A 23,765-nucleotide genomic window follows, 5' to 3' on the forward strand; every position below is an offset into this window, starting at 1 on the left:
TCCAGAAGTATTTTATTATCCGACACTTCAGCCCGCACCAGCAGGTCACGCAGACTATTGGGTTGCCTAAAAGCTATCATGGGAGGCTCGGGAAAAATCTTGGATAGTTTGGAATTCTTTTCAACTGTTTTCCAATGTTACGAATGACACCGAAGCTGTTTTTGAGAGATGGGTGGTAAGTAAGAACACATGGAGTCCTTTTATTTTTCTTTTTATATTTGTATTCTAACAGTTTACTCCTTGGAATAGTTTCCGCTTTCTGAAAGCCTTTTTGGATAGTTTTGTGTTTGTAGCCCCTTCTCTTCAAGCGGGTTTCGAGTTGACGTAGTTGTTTTTTAGTTGTTTCTGAGTTGGAACATATTCGCTTGACTCTGAGTGCCTGACTGTACGGGATGCTCTTAGTACAATGAGCAGGATGGCAACTTTTAGGGGACAGATATTGGTGAGTGTCAGTAGGCTTAGAATATAGATCAGTGGATATGATGCCATCTGTGAGCGAGCTGGAAGTATCGAGGAAGGTGATTTTGGATTTAGATTTCTCATGAGTAAATTTGATACTTGGATGTATGTTGTTGGCATGAGTGATGAATGTATCTAAATCCTCGTCACTTTTATTCCATTTCATATCCACATCATCTATAAATCTAAACCAGGAAAGCGGTTTTTCGATGGAAGATTCAAGGAGTTGTTTTTCTAATTTGCCCATAAATATGTTGGCATATGATGGAGCCATTTTGGTGCCCATAGCAGTTCCATTAACTTGCAGATAATGGTCTCCATCAAAAGTGAAGTTGTTGTTTTTGAGTACCAGCGTGAGCATTTTGACCAGGCATTCAGTAGGTGGATATTTCACTGGTCGGGAATTCCAAACTTCTTTACATGCATCAATGCCATCTGCATGTGGAATATTCGTGTAGAGGGAGGTGACGTCCATAGAGACAAGTGACGTGTCGGAGGGGAGTGGATTTAAGGCCTGCAATTTTCTAAGATAATCGGTAGTATCTTTGATGTGAGATGGTAAGTCCTCAACATGTTGACGAAGATGGAAGTCAACGAATTCCGATATTTTTTCCGTCGGATGACCGTTCGCTGAAACTATAGGTCTTCCTGGGTTATTGGCCTTATGAATTTTAGGTAAAAGATAAAATCTGCCCGGTTTTGGATTTTCTGGTTTCAAATATTCTAGAGTCTTTTCATCGATGAAACCATCGTTGTGCATTTCTACCAAACTATCAGTTATTTCTCTGCTAAAAGATGTTGTAGGATCAGAGTCTAGTTTTTGGTAGAACCTTGCATCGCCAAGTTGTCGTTCAGCCTCTTGAATATAGGCAGATTTATCCATGACAACCACTGCACTGCCTTTGTCTGCAGGTTTAATGACGATATTGTCGTTAGATCGTAAGTTTTTCAGTGCAGTTCGTTCTTCATTGGTAAGATTGTCAAAAGGTTTATTTTTATTTCTAGTATTTCTAATAATGTCCGACTTAAAATTGTCAATAAATGATTCCAAGGTGGCATTTTTGCTCGGTTTAGGGATCCAAGTACTCTTTTTTATAAATTTGTAGTTGTTTTCGTCTTCTGAAATTTCTGAGTCGCTATCCGAGCATCTGTATATATATATACAAGTCTAAATTGAAAACAACGTTCAAACCTATGATTGCCTTGGATAAAACCCGCAATTTTTATACGTGTGCATGCAAAACAAATTTCTTGTTAGAGGGGTCTAAATACAGCACAAACAACATTTTCCAAAAGACCAAAAAAGTGAAAAAGTATATTTTAACAAAACGCATTTGACTAACAGGTCGAACAACAAATGTTCTTAAATTCTGCTGACTGCCATTGACGATTGCCAAATAAACGGATCACAAGGTGTAATAAATGGATCTTAACTTTAAATTTAATTCAAAAAAGAAAACAATAAACTTGCGGCGAAGATGGTATACCGCAAACAAAGGTGCAAAGATTTTTTGTACACCATATCCGGATTTCGACAATTAATGTCTCTTCAGTGATGTTAGGAATCGAAACGGTTATTGGAAGACCACATAATTTACCTCAATTAATGATAGACTCTTGAATTTTCAGGAGTCAAAATAGGATGAACGGATCATATAAACCCGAAGGCAAATATAATACAAGCCAAAACGAAAAAATATAAACAAGTCTAAATTGAAAACAACGTTCAAACCTATGATTGCGTTGGATAAAACCCGCAATTTTTATACGTGTGCATGCAAAACAAATTTCTTGTTAGAGGGGTCTAAATACAGCACAAACAACATTTTCCAAAAGACCAAAAAAGTGAAAAAGTATATTTTAACAAAACGCATTTGACTAACAGGTCGAACAACACATGTTCTTAAATCCAGCTGAGTCATGCCATAAGTACTGACTACTGGGCTGGTAATAACCTCGAGGATAAAACATGAAAGAGCAAATATTCCCAGAGTAACTCCTGTGTTCAATTAAAGGATAGATTCACAAACCGTCCAGTCATCGTTAATTCACGACCAGTCTATTGTTTACCGTATTATATGCTGATGATATTGTCATTTTTTCAACTATATTGCTTCTTCGGACAAATCAAAATGTATTATATGTTCTGACTCGCTTTCATGTTTTCAACCTACACGAAAATCTAAACCCCCCAAGGGTAACAGGGGAATAGCAATATGGTCGCTCTTGGTCTTCCCCGACCGGCAGTAGACTCCTTTGCCAAAATGGGGCGTCCTTTTGGCTGTGCAGGATGTACAAGTACGCAACCACGACCGGTCATAATTGGGACGTTCAATCCGATGCCTCGAGTAAGGAGAGTGCCAAGTTCTTTGCAAAATAAAAAAAACTTTTGCAATAACTTTTTGAGGGGTCCGTTGATGGCCTGTTGCAAGGGTAAATTTCTGTCTCTTTTCAATATACCCTAATTTTCCAATGACAGTCCAAATTTCCTCGAACTTTATCCCAAACGGCCTCCATTACATGATTTACATGTTTTATTTATTGACAATTTGTTCTTGTCCTGAACGTGCATGCAATCAGGAATCAAAAAAGGCCTTCAAACTTTTAAATATTTTTTATGCAGGAAAGATCCGTCATATTAAAAAGTCATAAATCGATTGAGAGAAAACAAATCCGGGTTACAAACTAAAACCGAGGGGAAAACATCACCTATGAGAGGAAAACAACTAGTTTGGTCCGCTTCAGCATAAACTCCAAAACCCATTGTGAATGGTGGTGAGATTCACTTGTTGTCGAGTATCAAGTTGCGAGTTACACAAGTCGAGTTGCGAGTTACGAAAGTCGAGTTGCGAGTTACGAAGGTCGAGTTGCGAGTTACGAAATTAGATTTGCGTGAAAATGGGGACAGCTATTTTAATTTTTTGGTGTACCTCTTTCACATTTTTGAATGATGATTGCTCATAGAATTGTATCAAGTATCGTTGATTCGATTCTTTTTGTTGTTTGGACTTCATCTGAGTCTCGTGTAAAATAAAAATGAATGGATTGCTTAAATAATCACTTCGCAAAGTATGGTTATTTTCTGAAGAAACAGATAGCCTTTTGAAATACAGCGGATGGCTTGTAGTGTAATTATTATTAAATTTCATAGCTAGCATCTTCATATAAACGTAAAGGGAGATAGCAACTAAACTATAGTACATATATGTAAAAGATCCCTTCTGCAGATTTCGTTAAGAGTGGGCTCTTTGGGACAGTTGCAGAGGCAATATTTGTTAGGGACCCCAAAATGTATTCTTTGGCATGGACACTCTAAAGTGTGGACGTTTAAGTTATGTATGTCTACATAGGCTATAGGAGAAGGGGAAGGTTGAGCGCTCATTTTTGCGTCTGTCCTAAGTCAGGAACCTCTAGCCTTTGTTGGTCTTGTCATTTTTTTAATTTTGGTTCATCTATATGTTTCGGAGCATGGAATTGCGTCCATTTTCTTGATCTAGTGTACATTGTGCTTCGGGGCCTGCTCGGGGCTGCCTCTGGGTGTGGGATTTCTCGCTGTGCTGAAGACCCATTGGTGGCCTTGGGTTGACTTGTATATTTTGGTTGGGTTGTTGTCTCTTTGACACATTCCCCGTTTCCATTCTTTATTCTATACATGTAGCTATCAAACATACTTTTGTAAAAGAAACAAAAGACGCAGTTTTGAAATGTGTAACTTCTTTCTAAAAAACGGGTTAATCATACAAAAATGTACAATACCCTGCTGATATCTGAAACTTCAACATTTGTATCAAGGCTGCATGCAGGTAAAAAAGTAAACTTGTGACAAACGAAGCTTCCGTGCTCCTACCGTAAAAACACACGCCATAACATTCCTTATAACTGTTCCTTTATTTTTTGTAACAGCGGTATAACTTATTGTAGAATAACGTCTTTCCAAATTAAAAACAAAATCCATATTATGATCTACGCCAGGAAGTTACCATAATGCCATATAAAGACATCTATAGCATGCTTTTTTTTTTGCGTTGTAGTACTCAGATATACATACATACAACAACTCGATTATTAACTATTTGGTATATATATGCACTCTCCGCTTGGGGTTAAATCACAAAGTTAACAAAGTTCAAAATTATTTAATTTATCACATAAAGCACATAGCATATCACATTTCTGACTTATTCATGAGATATTTTCTTAAGTTAAATGTGCAATTGAGCCTATATCACCCTAAACCTTTGCGAAAGACGAAGAGTTAGCACTTGGTATGCTAAGGAATATCCTTTATTCAAGCGTCACTGATGAGTCTTGTATAGACGAAACGCGCGTCTGGCGTAGAAAATATTATAAGCCTGGTACCGTTGATAAGTATTTACGTTAGGCCTAACACAGTGCCATATTATGTGAGATGTCGATAATTTGCAAGTATATTTCATTTGTCTACATGATTTATGTTCTTATTGTTCAGTACGGTATACATTTTGTCTTATATCTACAGTATATCCTGTTTTATTTTAGAAACCTAAAAATTCTGTTTCAAAAATCAGACGACACGACCGTTTATATATACATGTACGACTGTTTATATATATATATAATTCTTCAGAAATTAGAAAAGCATAATATTTTTGTAAATCGCAACTCGACCTTCGAAACTCGCAACTCGACCTTCGTAACTCGCAACTCGACTTTCGTAACTCGCAACTCGTAACTCGCAACTCGACCTTCGTAACTCGCAACTGACTTTCGTAACTCGCAACTCGATCTTCGTAACTCGCAACTCGACTTTTGTAACTCGCAACTCTGCCTTTTCAACTCGCAACTTGAACTCGACAATAAAGAAACCTTCATCCGTGGTATTGGGTAATGCACTAGCTCATGTACATGTGTACTTTTAAATTCAAGCTGGGATCCTGATTGTTGGATTTGTATGCTTTTTGTATTGATTCCAGAGAGGAATGCTGTGTTTGAAGAAAAGTAACTCTGGATTCACTATATGCTGATAAAATACCAATGACCTCATCGTTCTGCTTAGCGATATTATCTTATGAACTGCTATCTTGAGATGTTATTGATATGCGACCTCAGTTTCCAATGAAGGTTAATACAGAATATTTTTTAGATATTTACGGAGATTTCTGTCCGTCGTAAATGTATATATAGTATGTTATGATTGATAATGTCTTCAAAGGATAGTCTATTTATTTTTCTGTATGCAGCCATTGTAAAACATAGTTATATCAAGTACACATGCAGATATTTTAAGCAATATGGTGCTTGATTGTATGTGATTGATTGATTGTTGGTTGCTTAACGTCCAATGCAAATATTTCATGCATATTCAGGACGAAAACAAATTAACAATAAATACAATAGGTAGGTTATGTAATAGAGGCGTCCGGGGTAAAGGTCGGAGAAATTTAGACTGCCACGGTAAATGAGGGTATATTGGATAGGGACAGAAATTTAGCCTTGCAACAGGTCACCTACAATGTACGGACCCCTCAAAGAGTTGTTGCAAGGGTTCTTAACGTGCAAAGAGCGTGACCGTCTCTTTACACGAGACATCGGATTTAACGTCCCCATTCTGACCGGACGTGGCTGCAAATTTATACATCCCGCACAGCCAAACGGACGCCCCACTTTGGCAAGGGTTTTACTGCCGGTCGGAGGAAGGACAATGGTGACCATACTTCTATTCCCCAGTCACCCTTTTGTATTATGCCATGATGGCTATGCATTAAGATTAATTCTGGTTAGGAACCACTCAGTCACAAGCGCGGTCGCTTAATACGGCAATATCCATGAATTTTAAACACAGTTAATTTGAAAACACTAGTCAAAAATAAATGAAAATCGTCTTCTTCTGTGCGACATCAAAAACCACCCTTTTTTCATCGCAAATCATTAGCAAGTCGAGGAAAACACCCGATATACCGTACCTTACCTTTTCTCTATTGGCCTTGGTATAGATTCGGGATAAGCTGTATTTGGACCGAGAGCCAAGTCAGCTGACCTAGAATATATTCAACGGCCAATACAGAAACAGCAAGTTCATAACATTATACATCATGATTCTTCGATTAACTAAGAACCTTTCCGGGAATTAGAAAATTATATTTGAACTTATCTTTCCCAGCTACGATGCATTTTTTGTCAATATTGATTACATTTCTTCTTTTTTTTTGTCCCTGAAATACATTTTATTTAGCAAATAAAACGAAGCCTGGGAGAAAGAAATCATGCGTTTAATCATTCTTATTGTTTAAACCGTCTGCGTTCTGATAATTTATCGACGGAAGTGAAATAGCGATATCCTGATCGGAAAGTGTTTGTAATATGTCGGCATCAAAACGAAACAAAACAAAGAACATAGTTTCTATGTTGTTTTAGGTTACATGCACCGAAATACGTCCAAAGCTTAATGAGGCGTAAAAATTGCAAGCAGTTTCAGTTGTTTTTATTGAATAAGGTAGTGCTATATGTACGATAACCGAATGTGTATATTTTAATCCTGGTATCTATAAGTTAATTATTTTTCATTGTTTTTGTTTTCTGTTTGCCCGAGTATTGTCTGTTTGATTCTACTACGGCATTTGGTTGCTCCATTTTTATAATCTCCCTCTTTTTATTAAATCATCTGGTAATTTATTCTATAGTTTATGCTTGTCAATATTTATCTAATGTCTGTTTTATTTATCTTCATCCATATATAATAACAAATAGTAATCTGCTTTATTACAAAAGTACAAATAAATCTGTTAGATATGATCTTAATTGGATTTTTGAATGCGAAACAATGCTTTTAAAAAAACAAAACATAACCAATAGACTGTTTTCATATTACCGACTTTTGACTCCGGATTATATAATTTGTCGACTGGTTACCTTGGATATCATGGTACCAAGTCAGGTAAGAGCAAGCTAAAGAAGTAAAACCAAGCGTTCAATCGGTACAATTTTGGGGGAAAATTACCTGCTTAACATTTTTTTTTCACTACAAAATCATCGGAAAACAGTAAACTTTCTCCTCAAATTACACCGATTATATGTTTGATTTTACTTATTTTGGTTGCTCTTACTTGACCGAGTACCATAATGTCCAAGGTAACCTGTCGACAAATTATATAATCCGGAGTCAAAAGTCGATTATATGAAAATAGTCTATTACATTAACCATTCCGACGCTAAGACATATTGAAAAGCAATTTCCCCAAGATATAAACTGTTATAGTGTTATCAAGACGTCGATGCGATAATTTTTTTTATAAGTGTACACGGGAATACTTCGTTAAAATCATCGAAAAAATAATTTGTAAAATATTTTAGATCAAGGTGGTGTCGACACGGTCCTTCTCCTGATAATCAAATTATTCATATGGTCAAGTTCACTGAATGTTCAAGAATTATCAGTTTATTATGTATTAGACAATCAGTTATTCATTCATGTAAGTAAGATTAAATGATAAATATTAAACCGATCTTGAATTTTTCAAACTCTCAATATATGTATTCAGTTTTATTATTTACTTACTTAGTAATGCATTTTATTTTACTTTAATTGTATAAGTCTGTTTCATTTTAATTTTGTTAGGAAGCATGACAAGGATGGCATGTTTTGACCATAAAAGTTGAACTGTCATGTCTCATCGATCTATCTCAAGTACTCTATTTTTTTTATAAATTATATACAAAAGAAGATGATTATGTCCTGTGTTTACAAATTTTATTTAGTAGTCATAGTTCATAGTTCAAATATATGCTGGCATGCCAATTGAAATACAATTTAACGCTCAATTTTTCTATAATAAATATTGAAGGCATCGTCCAATCCAATGAAGCGAATCTCTTATTCATCTTTAGTGTCATGTAAACTTTGGTTAATTGGCTGATAGCGAACAATTAATAGAATAAAACTAAAACAAATCCAACGTCTTCAATACATTAAAACATATCGTTAGCACTGAATTCGTGAATCAATTTATTTTAAAAGCAATTTTACAGATCATTGAATATTTTGTATGTTTATTATAAAACCCCAGCTAAAAGAATATTTTACACGTCACTTTGGCTAACTCGGCTGTGTATTTTTATGTGTTGGATTAAGTTGTTTTATGTAATGTATCCGTTTTTTATTCTATAGTTAGTCCCCACTTCGGTTTTATCATGTATATCTATTGTATAGTCATTTTATAAAATTTACTGTTTGCAAAAGTATAAATTATTCTAAATAATAAGGATGTTCTTGTCCCAGGCAGAAAACCCTGGCCGTGTTAGGCGCAACTTTTTGGAAGTTTTGGTCCTCGGTGCTCTTCAGCTTTGTACTTGTTTTGGCTTTCAAACTTTTTTCATCTGAGCGTCACTGGTTAGTCTTGTGTGGACGAGACGCACGTCTGGCGTATTAAATTTTAAACCTAGTACCTTTTGTTAGCTATTATTCGTGTGTTTCTTTGTCCTATATGTTCTCCCATTTATTTGTATTGTAGTCATGTCATGTAATGTTGTGATGTAAATATTATATTTAACATTGCCATAGAAGCGGGAGGTTCGGCATGCCACAAAACCAGGTTCAACCCACCATATTTTTCTTAAAATGTCCTGTACCAAGTCAGGAAAATGGCCATTGTTACATTATAGTTCGTTTCTGTGTGTGTTACATTTTAATGTTGTGTCTTTGTTGTGTTGTTGTTCTCCTCTTATATTTGATGTGTTTTATCAGTTTTAGTTTGTATCCCGGATTTGTTTTTATCTCTATCGATTTATGAGTTTCGAACAGCGGTATACTACTGTTGTCTTTATTTACAGTCATGATTAAACAAAAGACCATATTATTAAATATATATTAAATTTCACTGTTAAATATTTCGATAGTGTAATACAAAGAATCAATAACATATGCTTAGGAAACTGAAATATAGATTTAGTAGGAAAAAAATAGAAAAAATCTTTCTAGTTTTTATAAGACCTTTAAGTGAATAAGCCAGTGAAGTTTGGGATAATATGGGATTGGGCAATATTAATAAGCTGGAGCAATTACAGCTTCAAGCTGCTCGAATAGTAACGGGTTTACCTTTTTTACAAGCTCAAGGATAATTTACACGGAAATTGGATGAGAAACGTTGACTGAAAGAAGAGTGAGAAGAAAAATTCGCTGCGGTGTATCGCGAAGATTTGAATCATTTCTTTTGTAAATGTATATTATATTCAGAAAAACGAAATAAGCTTTTAAAAATTCTTAGCTGGCTTCTTATAAACCAATTATTAGATTAAGAACAATTAACCTCGGGTAGTTGTCTCGTTATTCTAGAGCAAAATGATAATATCTTAAAACAATTGTTTGAGTTTATTAGAGGGGTCGAATAATCCTTGTATTGTACATTTTTTTTTCTCTCTTCTTTTTTTGTTCCACTTAAATTTTCTGTGCAATTTGTTCAAATGTTAAAATAATATGTAATGTATGCATACTCTTGAATATTGTATTGTTAAATATGTTAAATGAAGAAGACTTCTTAAGTCTTGTGTCTTATCCAATTTGTTTTAATGCAAATAAAATATGTTTAAATTTAACATATTTTCAATCTTCATTTAGAGTTCATAACGTGGTGTAGTTACATAATTATATGAATAGACAAATAGAAAGAAAACACAAAATAAACATAGCTTTTTTATCATATTACACTTCATTTAAAACATTGAATGATATTCTGCCATCATTAAAGTCAACGTTACAGTCATTGTTAGCGTATGAACGCATGTTGCATAGATAAAGGCAACAGCAGTATACCGCTGTTCGAAATTCACAAATCGATTGAGAAAAAGCAAATCCGGGTTAGAATCTAAAACTGAAAATCGAACATATGTAAATAACATGTAAAATGCATTTACCAATACAATACGTCTCAAACCTGGAAATACTATGATAACATTAACTGTCTAGTGTTACTTCATTAGATTTGCATTTTGGCAATTAATGTCTCTTCAGTAATGCTTAAGGCCAAAATATTTCAAAATGCATCATACAAACATTGACCAGCTCATAAAGGACGTAAAACAAAGACAAACAGAAAAAGAGACAACTTTGCATAAGGGAAATGCATATGTTTTTTTTTTCTAAATGATGTTCTTTCTAAATTGTTTTACAGCAAATTTAATAAAATGAATATCAATTCAAGCTATTTTTCATGTAAGTATTTAAGTAGTAGCTAATGTGCAGCAAAAATACTCGGGTCGAACAGTCCACTGGTAAAGGTGTATGCCAAGTGGTTGAAATAACTTTTGTTTAATCTATGAAATAAAAAAAAAAGTTTATTTTTGCGATATTAAATCTTAAAAGAAATGACACATTCATTTAATGATCCGTTCTTGTCTAGACATCTGTAATCCAATGTAATATTTTGGTTCAATAGCTCGATTTTCGCATTATTTTCTTAAACAATTATCAAGTAACAATTAAGAAAACAGTTTTTTTTTCGATAAACGGGAATAACTTTTGTATAAATAACATATACTTACTATCCATCCGCCATTATCTGTATTCATATCGCAGTATACCGCAATTCCAGTGTTGACACCCTCTGGTTGTATTGTAAAGACACCACTAGGATCATTGGTATTCTTGTAGTACGAACAATCTTCGTTGTCCTGAATAAAACCTGAAAAAAAATCTTGAAATTTAAATTGTTTCAAACTGGACATAATGACTTCAAGACCAAAAACTCACAGTTCAAAAATTGACCGCAAAAGCATAGAAAACTCAGAAATACAACGAAAAGACAAACAATAGTCTACAAAACACTACATAAACAAACCAAGCAACACACAAACCGTCTAAAGCCTTGGGTTGACCTCAGGTGTTCTAGAAGAGTAAGCAGATCTTGCTCCACATGTGTCATCCGTCGTATTCACTTTATTACTTAAATGGGCTATTGATAGGTTGGACTAGAAAATTCTTACCACTACTGTATTGCTTGAAACTACAAAATGATAAACAATAAAATTGTACACTGTTGATACGATATTTCGAATTCTTGATATAAATATTAAATATATGTTTTCCAATACGTTTCGTTTTGAAATCCAACCACGCATGTTTTCAGCTAAAATTGGTTATGGTAAAATCTAAATTAAGCACAGCTAATTATGGTAAGCCCAGAAAACCGCTTAGGATGCATGAAATTTATAAAGCGTTTATTCCATTGCATGTCTTTAGTCTTGTAGAATTTCAATTTTTTCCTTATATTAAAGATGTTTTTCATTTTATACTTTGAGATTCTTTGACAAACAAAATGCTATGATAGTCTGGAGAGGTTCTTCATTCTCTATTCTTTATGGTTTTTTTTCTCAAGTAATTAATTGTTTAAATTCATTATTCTTTTTTCCGTAAAACCCCGTCTATACCATCGGAAATTAAGATCTGCGTGATTTATCGGAAAATATGAAATTATATTTCAGTAGATCTTATCCACGTTATCCTTGAATTATATATCTTTCCTTTTTTATTTTTATTTTTTTAATATCATTTTGTTTAATCAAATTATGTGTTTGTTATTGCTTTTTAGCATGTTTTTATTAACTTTCTGTTCATGGTTTGATTACGTCTACGGCTTATCTGTTATGTAAAATATGTATGTTGCTATATGAGGTGGAAAATATACAATTATATTTCTTTTCTGTAATTGATAAATCCAATCAAAACCAGCTAACGTATAAAGATATTCAGTTTCATAATAGTTGACTAACTCATTCAGGGTTTGTTTATTTACAGTTAGGGAGCAAGGTTATGTGCTAAATATGTTTTGCTAGTACGCCGTAATTATTTCCTATTGACAAATATCATACCTAATCAAATAAAGGTTCAAGTCCAAAACATTTTAAAAAGTTATTGAACGACATGACTTCTGCATACATCATCAACAGCAGGTTGACTTGGTGGAGTACATGTTAAGAAGAATTTACATTTAAATGACCATTAAGGGATAACAATCTGAACATCAATGCGATAGGAGTTGTTTGCATGGGGTATTTCACGTTTTTAACTCCGTAAAATATTCTTGATATCATGAACATGTAAAGGAACACAAGTTGAAACATTGTTGTGACGTTATTCTATTGTTGTACCCGTTCTTTATTTCAGTGATTGGAGTATCATTTACCTGTAAGGAACCATTATATTACCTTTAACTGTCTTATATTTTTTTAAGAATAACCCTCATCTTCCTTAAAAATATTGAACAGCTGGAGGTAGCATAGTTGATTCTTACAGGTAAATGATAGTTCAAGGACTGAAAAAAATCATTCAATTTACACAATTTGTTTCTTCATTTTGAAAAAAAAAATAAGAACAAATGACAATTACATCAAGAACATTTTTATTAAGGTCACTTTACAATACAATAATTTTTTCACTTATCAAATCGGTTTCTTGAAGAAAAAAAATGTTAGATTCATTGTAAAACTGCCAGCGTCAATACTTATTTCACAGTATTTTTTCTCATGTTTTGGGTTGTCTCCTTTAGCACCAATTTTGGTTGCCAATGTTCGTTGTAAGTTTTGTATTTGGTGCTTTTAGGTATTTCTTTTTGCACAACATTTTTGATATATTCGTCCGTCTTTGTATATAATAAAAAAACATTTGTGTTTTTCTCATTCTTCCTAATATCATTTTCAGCTACAATGAAAATGAAAAAAATAAAATAGTGCTTCTAACGCTTGATAGATCATACGAGGACCACAAATAGAATAATTTTATTATCATAATTAGCAGAAATCGTTCAATTGAAGTAGATGTTTTACTAAGTGTTGATGTGCTATAGCCACAGATTGTTCCTTGAACAAAATAGCTAATTAAGAATTTGATTAACAACCTAAACCTCACCCCGTGCAAAAGTGCAAATCGAGAACTTGCTTCATGCACTAAGGGGCTACAACAGTTTTTTTTTATAATTTTCAGGTGTCGGAGTTGATTTGCTAGTTTTTTATTTAAAAAATGATAATATTGCCTGTATAGGAATATAGTATAAAACTTTCTTTATCAACGACGGTGAATATAAGAAACAGAAAAAAGGAACACGTTACCACAATGAAGTCTATTGAAATTAAATGAAAATAGGTGCTAGATTTATTCATATGTTTGTTAAATAAGTTTTAGACAGTTTGTAATTGTGTTATATAAATTTGAACATAAAACCATTGTCTGCATTGAATTGAATGAAAAGGAGAGTTATTAACAAAGGTATTTTTACTATATAAAACGTCAAAATACGAATTACATTTGTTTCTTTCCAATGTACTGATCAACAGTTTTAAACACTAAAACCTCAAAAGTAACATTAATTCAATACAATAAATACATGTTAAGTACAAAAACAAGGATATGTACACCTACAACGCTTTTTTTTGAAAGAAAAAAGAAAACGTTGTTTGCAAAGGGAAATCGAGGGACAAAAATATATTTCGGTACTAAACATTATAGCGGGAGTTTCTCGCTGCATTGAAAACCCATTGGTGGCCTGAGGTTGTTGTCTGCTCTATGGTCGGGTTGTTGTCTCTTTGACACATTCCCCATTTCATTCTCAATTTTATGAAAAAAACAATAAAGGACATCAATACGCAAATAAACTAAAAAAAAAAGCGACACGAACCTTTCCGAAAAAAAACTAGAAAGGGGGGTCCAGGGGTATTCGGGGGTCCGGTTAAGGTAAACAATAACTTTCGCTTGCAAGACAACCACCGATTCAGGGTCAATTTATGTGAACGAGGGAGGAAAGAGTTGGGCCTCTGTCATACGGAAAAGTTATGAATCAATATTTTTTTTCATGTATAGTAGGTGAATATGTCTGATCGATTTCTTGATCTCCGGATATTTCATGGCGATGAATTTAGATATTATAAATATATTGATTCATTTACGTAAGTAAAAGATATAATTTTTAGATCATAGTTCTCAAAAAAATTCATTAAAATAATATAAATAAGAGAAATTCTGATGAACAACAAAATAGTTTAAATTGTTTTCACACTTGCTATCTCTTAATGTGTGCTCATTCACTTTATATTTAATAGCGTTTGTTGATGTGTTTCTTAAGTTTTTCTCGTTTCTCGTTTTTTATATAGATCAAACCGTTGGTTTTCATGTTTGAAAGGTTTTACAATAGTCATTTTGGGGGCCCTTTGTAGCTTGCTGTTCGGTGTGAGCCAATTCTCCGTGTTGAATCCGTACTTTGACCTATAATGGTTTACTTTTACAAATTGTGTGGAGAGTTGTCTCATTGACACTCATACCACCTCTTCTTATATCTATTGTATTCGAAATAAAATCGACTGCGGTGTTCTCGATATTGTTGAACCTTTTCTGCAACGTGAACTTATCCTCAAGCTTCATATTTTTTTTTTTTTTTTTTTTATTTATTTTTTTTTCTCATTCGCCTTTTGAGAAATAAAACCCAGAAGGGTTAGAAAAAAGTAATAGGAGAGAACTACATTTTAAAATATATATAAAACTTGCCATTTTTAGCTGCTATGACTAATTCCTCCTCGTTGTCCGCACTGCAATTTGATATATTTGAACACAAATTTGAATTTATTCCAAAGTTTGAAACAACACAATCACTGTATTTGACATCGCTGTCTTCTTGTAGGAAAGGATTTTTGCATTAAGAATATACTTTCATCGTCTTTATTCATTTTTAGACACCAACGCATGTGAAGGAATTCACGGAAAATATATAATGTAGTCCTAGCGCACGCAAAAACCATGATTCACAATGTACTAGGTCTTCATGTACATGTAGCAATACATGTAGTTAACCTGCAACTGTACTTTATTATCTTCTATTGTTTAAGTTGAGCTACTGTTTAAATGGGGCCAACATGAAGGATAAAAATGATAAAGTTTATCCAAAACAATTTACAGACTTGATGAAAAAAAATCTTAACACAATAAAATTGAGAATGGTAATGGGGAATGTGTCAAAGAGACAACAACCCGACTAAAGAGCAGAAAACAGCCGAAGGCCACCAACGGGTCTTCAACAAAGCGAGAAAATCCCGCATCCGGAGGCGTGCTACAGCTGGCCCCTACACAAAAATGTGTACTAGTTCAGTGATAATGGACGTCATACTAAACTCCAAAACATATAAATGAACTAAAATTAAAAATCATACAAGACTAACAACGGCCAGAGGCTCCTGACTTGGGGCAGGCGCAAAAATGCGGCGGGGTTAAACATGTTTTGTGATATCTCAACCCTCCCCCTATACCTCTAGCCAATGTAGAATAAACAAACACGCAGCAATACGCACAGTAAAACTTAGTTTAAAAGAAGTCCGAATCCGATGTCAGAACAGGTAACAAAATAAACTAAGCAAAATGACAATGATATCATACATAAATTAACAAAAAAACTACTAACAGTTCCTGACATGCCAGCTCCAGACCTCAATTAAACTGATTAAAAGATTATGTCTCCATCATATGAAAATTAAGCACAATCCCTCCCGTTAGGGGTTTAGTATCATACCATCATAAAATATATGAGAGGAACATAACCCGTATCATGCCAACAATTGATTTTAGAATAAATGTGTTTATTTCCGATGCAAAGACCCTATAAATGAATCAATATTAAAACCAAAATATGCCATCTTTAATGACCTGACAACAGTATCGTAACTATATCCCTTCTTAATAAGTCTGTTTAAAGGTTTGGTTAGGTTTTGAGGTGAACGCCGACATTTTTGTGTTTGTATAGAATATTACCTTAAAAGATTGGATGTGAAATACCTGAACGTATTGGATGTCTGCATGTTGATTTATATTTACGAATGATGTCCTTGTACCGATAATAAAATTTAGTAAATGTTTTGACTAGTTTGTGATATCGAAAACCCTGGTGTAATAATTTTTCAGTAATACATCGATTTCTTTAGTAAAAATCAAATACGTTGTTACATACACGAGCGAATCAAACAAGTTGAGATATATAAACACCATAAGATGGTGACAAGGGAACGTCACCATCTAAAAATGGATAATTAACAATAGGAAATGAAAATCCTCTCTTTCATCATATATTTTGGTATTAAGCTTGCCGTTAAAGATATAGATATCAAGATCCAGGAAAGGGCAGTGTTAATTTTTAGTATTAGCTTTATTTAAAGTCAGTTCAGCAGGATAAATCTCTTTAGTGTACATACTGAAGTCGTCATTATTCAGAGCCAATATATCATCCAAATATCTAAAAGTGTTATTAAATTTTTGTATCAGATGTTGTTTGGATGGGTTTTTGCTGAATTTAGTCATCAATTGTAACTCATAACAATACAGAAACAGGTCCGCAATAAGTGGTGCACAGTTAGTCCCCATTGGAATTCAGATAACTTGACGATATACGGAATCTCCAAAGCTAACTAAAATATTATCTAGTAAAAATTCAAGGGCAGTTATAGTATCAAAAAAGGCCCAATTAACATTGTTCTTTTGTTTTCAATATAAGCATGCAATTTATCAAGTACTTGCAACGATTTTTTTACACTCCAAAAGTAATTTATTCCACCTTTTTCAAAGACCTTATTTGAACAATTTATTACCAAGTGTACTAGTAAGTAGAATAGACAGTTTAGTAGTGGAACAATGGCTTGAAGACGAAATAAATCTTTATTTGTAAGGTGTTTTCTGCAGCTTCGGAAGCCAGTACATAGTTGGAACTTTCATTGTATTTGGTTCAGCTTGTAAAGGAATAGCTAAAACTTTATGTTTGTTACAGATGTCATTTTCCGAAAATGGAGTCATTTGGAATGTTGGTGAATTCGTGATTTCCTTTTGCAGACCCTCAATGTAAAATTTACGTCAAACAATAATGATATTATAAGCAGCCTTATCAGCTGGGACAAAAACAAATTCCTTGACGAGTTCTTTTAGCTTATGTTTGACACGAGAAATGAGGTTATTATGGTTGTTATTAGGAGTAAAATGTTCTTTGAAATGTTGTATACGTATATCAACTATGTTCATTACTGAATTAAAAAAGAGTCTAAGGATTTCTTGTCAGCTTTTTCTCTCTTTTTTTTTTTAATTTCGAGCAGTAAGTACGGAGAGAGTCGTGGATGATGTTACGACACTCATTCCAAATAATAATTGACGGGGGACGATAGTTAGGTCTTTTACTGAGGAATGATTTCAACTCTCGGTCACGGACGATGTTAAGGTCTCCTGTTATAACATGGGAACTGGGGCCATAAATGTATTCGGAATTACTGCATTTTCATGACGTTGGTCTATTGTCACTGATATTTACATCTTTACCCACTTGGCTATAAATAAACACATATTTCCGGGTTGAAATGTACACATAACAAATAAGAGGGAGTTCAATATTATAATAATATCCAGGAATTTGTTCTTTAACAGAATGATCATTAAAAATACCGGCAATATTTACAAAATCAAAACCTTTATTGACATGTTTGATTTCCATAAAATGTTTTTTATGATCTTCAGGGCGATCAATTTTGGGAAACAGTTTAGAATAACAATATGCAATTATAATTTGAACGATTTCATACTTAGGACTGCAATTAGGAGATTATGTTGTAATCCTAAAAAAATTATGTAATAAAGTTACAGGTAAAGAACAGAGCTTGGTTAACAGATAATGTCTGTCGATTTTTTTTGAAATAAAAATTAGGTCCGAATTATTTGTATTGTTGGTACGAAGTTTTCTTTGATTGCAATTTATTCTACGCCCATGAGAACAGTTTTTACGAACAGTTTTAGAAACTATAACCAAAATGTTAACAGAATCGGTTCTTGATATATTACCAATTCCCATGATATTATCAATAAGACCGAGAGGATAGACTGTCTGTAATTTTTTAATCCAATTTAATTCAATTATTTTTCCGTGATCGTACAAACTTTGAATGAGATCCCCAGGCTGCTTATTTACTACTTCTAAAGGTTGAACTGTTAAACATTTAATAGAATGATTGTGCTTCTTAAGGTGTTGATAAATGATACTTTTAAATTAATGGGGTCTTTTAAAACGATTAAGGTGTTCTTGCGTGCGTTCTTGCGTGCGTTTAAATAAGTAGCGTCCACTTTCACCTACGTACTGAATACTGCATTGTATTTGTTTACTTTTGTTTACTTTTTTCACCTTCTTTGACAAGTTAAACAATGTTTTAAGTAAGATATAAGCCTCTAACAGCTCATTCTGTAAAATATTTTTTTACAGAATGGACTGTTATCGGCTTATATCCTTTACATAGACAAAATTAAAAATTTTAGACCGCAAAATCTCTAGCTGCATTAGAAAAGTAAAAATATATGAATATTCATATTTATTTATAGTTCGATGAAAATAAAAACTACCCGTCACCTAACCATAACCGATCTTTTTTAAGTTGTTGTACTGCCGCAAAGATCACGTATGATTTTAGTTTGAATGAAATGCTATGTGCTCTATAAGAATAAGACGATGCTGTATGATTTATTGATTCACTTCATGATCATCAACTATTTATTGTGTCGCGTTATAAAAGTCATCACAGATGCTGGGCTTATAATTTAGTATGCCAGACATGTGTTTTGTTTATTTTAGATCATTTTAATCAGTGGAACTCGAGACAAACAATTGAGATAATAGCTCTGTTAGACAAAATGCGCGTTCATATTTAAAAGAGTTTTAAAATCGAAATTATCCAGATGGTGCTTAGGTTTATGTATCGCATCTCTAATAAATTATGACGTTATGATTGGTTTAACGTCGTCACGTGGTGACCCCCTATGGATCTGTATGGGGTCAGTAGATTTCATATGGGGTTCATGACGTCACGTGAACAATTAATGGTGACGTCATCGATTAATGTTATTGTATTGCATTGCTTATTTTTATACATAGCTTAGCTGGAAAAGTCTCGTGTGCGATAAATTCGTTATACGGTTCACTACCGACTCCTACGGATCGCTCCCTATGGAGTTTACTTACCCTCTATGGATCCGGAGGGGGTCAGTAGCAAACCATATAACGTATAATAGGGTTTAGTAAATTGTTCTTCATATAAAGCAAAACGTTAAACATTATAAATGAAGCTTATATCGCGCAATGGTCACTTAAGGTGTAACAAAATATAGCATTTGTGGTCAAATCCACCTTTGCTGAATGGCACAATTAACAAAAAATATGGTTATGTTTCCAACGAACAAATAATATAAAACACAAATCTCGCCCAAAATAATAACAGAATGTGCATATTGTGTTGTTTTGCTAGAATTTGGTAAATTCCCGCAATGAAGTAATTTCAATGGCATCACAATCAAAAAGCGTCTATTTTCATTTTTCATAAAGGCCTTCATTCAACAAATTAAAATACGTAACCAATAATGGTATTGTAAATTTATATTATATTCGGTTAATTTGCAGTGCAAAATAAACCTCAAATCGTATCTTGTTCTTTCGCATGCAAATTTACTAACTGTTGAGCACTCACAAACAAGTTTAGCCCCGCCACATGTTGTGTTAACCAGTGTCTGAGCAGAAGTTGATGAACCAGGGGTATGTCAAAGAACGTCTCGTCCTTTTTCTAAAAAAAGTTCATCGGAAGGTACAAAGAACTTGTTGATAAATATTCCGTATCAACTTCACAAATAATACACGATGGTCTTGAAGTATAGATTTTGCGTACTGACGTTGTTTATTATCTTAATAACGTGTTATAGTATTCTTTTATATATCTTTATTAACATAAATTTACTGTAAAATCTGTTTTTTGAGATATCCATTTGACGTGATTTTGTGCTTATGTATCCCGTCATACTTTGAACGAGAAAATTATTTTATTTACTAACATTACTTTTACTGTTGAGTATGTTTTTTGTGATATACATTTGACGTGACTCTGTACTTATGTATATCGTCATACTTTGTACCACATAATTATTTTATTTTATTTATTAATATTACTTTTACTGTTAAGTCTGTTTTTTGTTATATCCATTTTACGTGACTCTGTATTTATGTATCCCGTCATACTTTGAACGATTGATTGATTGATTGTTGGTTGCTTAACGTCCAGTGGCAAATATTTCATGCATATTCAGGACGAGAACAAATTAACAATTAACACAATAGGTAGGTTCTGTAATAGGGGCGTCCGGGATCAAGGTCGGAGAAATTTAGACTGCCACGGGAAATGAGGGTATATTGGATAGGAACAGAAATTTAGCCTTGCAACAAGTCACCTACGGACCCCTCAAAGAGTTGTTGCAAGGGTTCTTAACGTGCAAAGAGCGTGGCACTCTCTTTACACGAGGCATCGGATGTAACGTCCCCATTCTGACCGGACGTGGCTGCAAATTTGTACATCCCGCACAGCCAAATGGACGCCCCACTTTAGCAAGGGTTTTACTGCCGATCGGAGGAAGACCAATGGTGACCATACTTCTATTCCCCGGTCACCCTTGGGGGGTACTTTGAACGACAAAACTATTTCATGTCTACGTGTGCGAATTTCAAACGCGCGATTTTACGCCAGTACTTAAAACCTTCCATCCTTGTTGGGTGGATTTTACATAGATAAATAAAATCGTATAATATAAGCAAAATGAGGATGTTAAATTCGATGTATGCCTTTTTGTGCTTCTTTGTTACATTTGTTTGTTTTTATAGTGATTAAGATGATAACACAATGTTGACTGCTGTACCCCTATTTTTGACATTTTTACCTATTGTGTCTGTTTGTTTTGTTCACGCATCGTTGTCAATATAATGGAATTTGATGCGACTGTCATACAAGTGAGAGGTTTAGCTAGCTATAAAACCAGGTTCAATCCACCATTTTCTACATAAGAAAATGCCTGTACCAAGTCAGGAATATGACAGTTGTTATCAATTCGTTTGATGTGTTTGTTTTTTTTTTATTTTGCCATTTGATTGGGGACTTTCCTTTTTAAATTTTCCTCGGAGTTCAGTATTTTTGTGATTTTACTTTTTATAAATGAAGCCGTTAGTTTTTCTTGCTTAGTTGTTTTTCACATTTTTCATGTCGGAGCCGTTTATATTGTAAAGCCGATTATATGGTATGAGTTTGTGTCATTGTTGAAGACCGTACGATGGGCCATAATTGCTAATATCCACTTCATTTGAAATCTGGTGGATAGTTGTCTTATTGACAATCATACCACATGTCCTTTTTTTATATATGTGTACGTTTAAAGGTAATATAGCCACACCTTCCTCGTAAGTTACGACTAACCAATAATCTTAACATGCAACCGGACGGACAGATGAGCAGATCAGACAACATTAGGTACGATTACTATAAGTGTATATGAGGCATAATAGCTTTTGTATGGTGTACCACGCTGCATGTAAAAATAGATGACTGTAAAGCTACTTTACTTTGTAAGTTGTCTTTCATTATCGTGAATTGATTAATCCTATGTTTTAGATAAGTCAATCTTTTAAAATGATGCCAAATGATAATGAAATAGTTAATCCTAAAAGATTTAAAGAAAGTACTAGAAAATTCAAGTGATAATAGACATAACTCATTTCAGAATAAAATTTGAGAAATAAAACATTGAAATTGTTTTTACGACATCTATAGGAATGAAGGATTATAAACCTGTGTCAAAATTAATTCATAATTATTGGAAAAATATTTGAGATGAATATTATGTTCTTACTTTTGACTTAGTTTCTTGAAAGAAATTTTAAAGAAAATGGAGATATTCATTATCTTTCTAAAGGTAATGTACTTTGAAATAAGATACAATATAAAGGTTCTCCCCGACCCGAAGAATAATTTCTCAACTTATGTATCTTTTGTTTATTATATGATAAGTGAAAATAGTCTGAGCACAATTTATCATTTGGACAATTCTTTTTTATTGATTGATTTGCTGTTGCTTAACGTCTAGTGGCAAATATATCATGACCGGACGTGGCTGCGTACTTAAACATCCCGCTTGACCAAACAGACGCCAATATTTGTTTTTGCTTTTAACATTGCACTATTGCATAACTAGAATTCAGGAGATATGTGTGACCTAAACACAAACTGTTGTTTCTACATTTTCAGATTTTCAGACGATTTGAACGGACTTTAATAAGGTAAACCTGCTACTCTTTCTTTCAAGCCAAATTTACAAATTGAACTATTTTGGCTGCTCTTTAATGACCTCTGTTAGCTTTTATACATTAGGCTGCCAAAACAATTGCGTCATGCGCAATAAACTATTAAAAACAATTATTTAATAACAGAGCCCGTTATAAACTATTTAAAACAATTACTTAATAACAGAGCCACAGAAAGATCAAAATTGTTATGATTTACTAATCGCTTTTTAATTTTGACCAATTCACTGTTTAGTATTAAATGCATTATGGGTATTACTTCCAAAAGTGTATTCAATTTTATAAAACATTGTGGTTTGTTAATATAATTCTAAAAACGGAAATTCGACCAATGATTTCATTTTATTTTATTTTGCAGTTCGAACAATGACATAACCCATGGTCCCTTTAGAATCTGAAACAGCGAATTGGCGTATGTTCTTGTTTAATAAAAGTCTTTGAAGGTTTGACAAAGTTAATGAAAACAAATCAACCACAAACTAAACCTGAATGATATTTCACTTTCGTGACAAAATGTAGAAGGCTCGACAAAAAGAAACAAATCATTAGATTTAGGAGAACAGTCAACTCTTTCAAAATAGGCTAGATATGTGATAACGTTGATACACATCGGGATAAAAACCTGAATGGACATATAATCATTCATGCTACAACTAACTTTGAAGACCCAAATGATGCTATGCACTGTCCTACCTCCGTTTCATATATGTTGTTGTCCTCGCGTATAAAGTGCAACACAAGATCGTTTTGTTTGAAATTCGCATTATATAAACGGTTCGATAAATGAATCCGATGTTGCCAATTTGACAGAAAACCAAACATATGCTCCCATGACACAAACAAAAGACGAAATCTTCAAAATCATACATCTGTATTTTGTTTCTTTGAAATTATAATTTAAGATTAATAATTGGATTTTTTTTCAATACTGGATACCCAGATTATATAATGTTCTTCACACACGGGGTTGAAATTAAAGACGAACTTCAAAGTTACTGCGAATTACCTGCTCTAGTGGTGGTTTGAATCAGATGTGGATAATGAATTAAGTCCACAGATGCAGTCGAGTCTCTGTCTCATTTCTTAACTAAGATCTAGAAATTCATATTCTAGGTCGGTTACGAATTTTACATTACAACAAAAGAGATGGTTTCAATTTTCTCCTTGTGA

At 33.5% G+C, this 23,765-nt stretch overlaps 1 protein-coding gene across 1 annotated transcript in view; it reads right to left on the reverse strand.

The window, feature by feature from the left end:
• The window catches only part of LOC127731713 (fibrinogen-like protein A), a 41,521-nt gene that overhangs the window by 12,278 nt on the left and 5,478 nt on the right, over positions 1-23,765 (reverse strand). The window contains exon 2 of the mRNA XM_052240526.1: positions 10,972-11,111. Within this exon, the coding sequence (XP_052096486.1) occupies positions 10,972-11,111 (140 nt within the window). The remainder of the gene's footprint in view (positions 1-10,971; positions 11,112-23,765) is intronic.

The sequence above is a fragment of the Mytilus californianus genome, unplaced genomic scaffold, assembly GCF_021869535.1.
Source record: "Mytilus californianus isolate M0D057914Y unplaced genomic scaffold, xbMytCali1.0.p SCAF_20, whole genome shotgun sequence".
In the NCBI taxonomy this organism is placed as follows: Eukaryota; Metazoa; Mollusca; class Bivalvia; order Mytilida; family Mytilidae; genus Mytilus; species Mytilus californianus.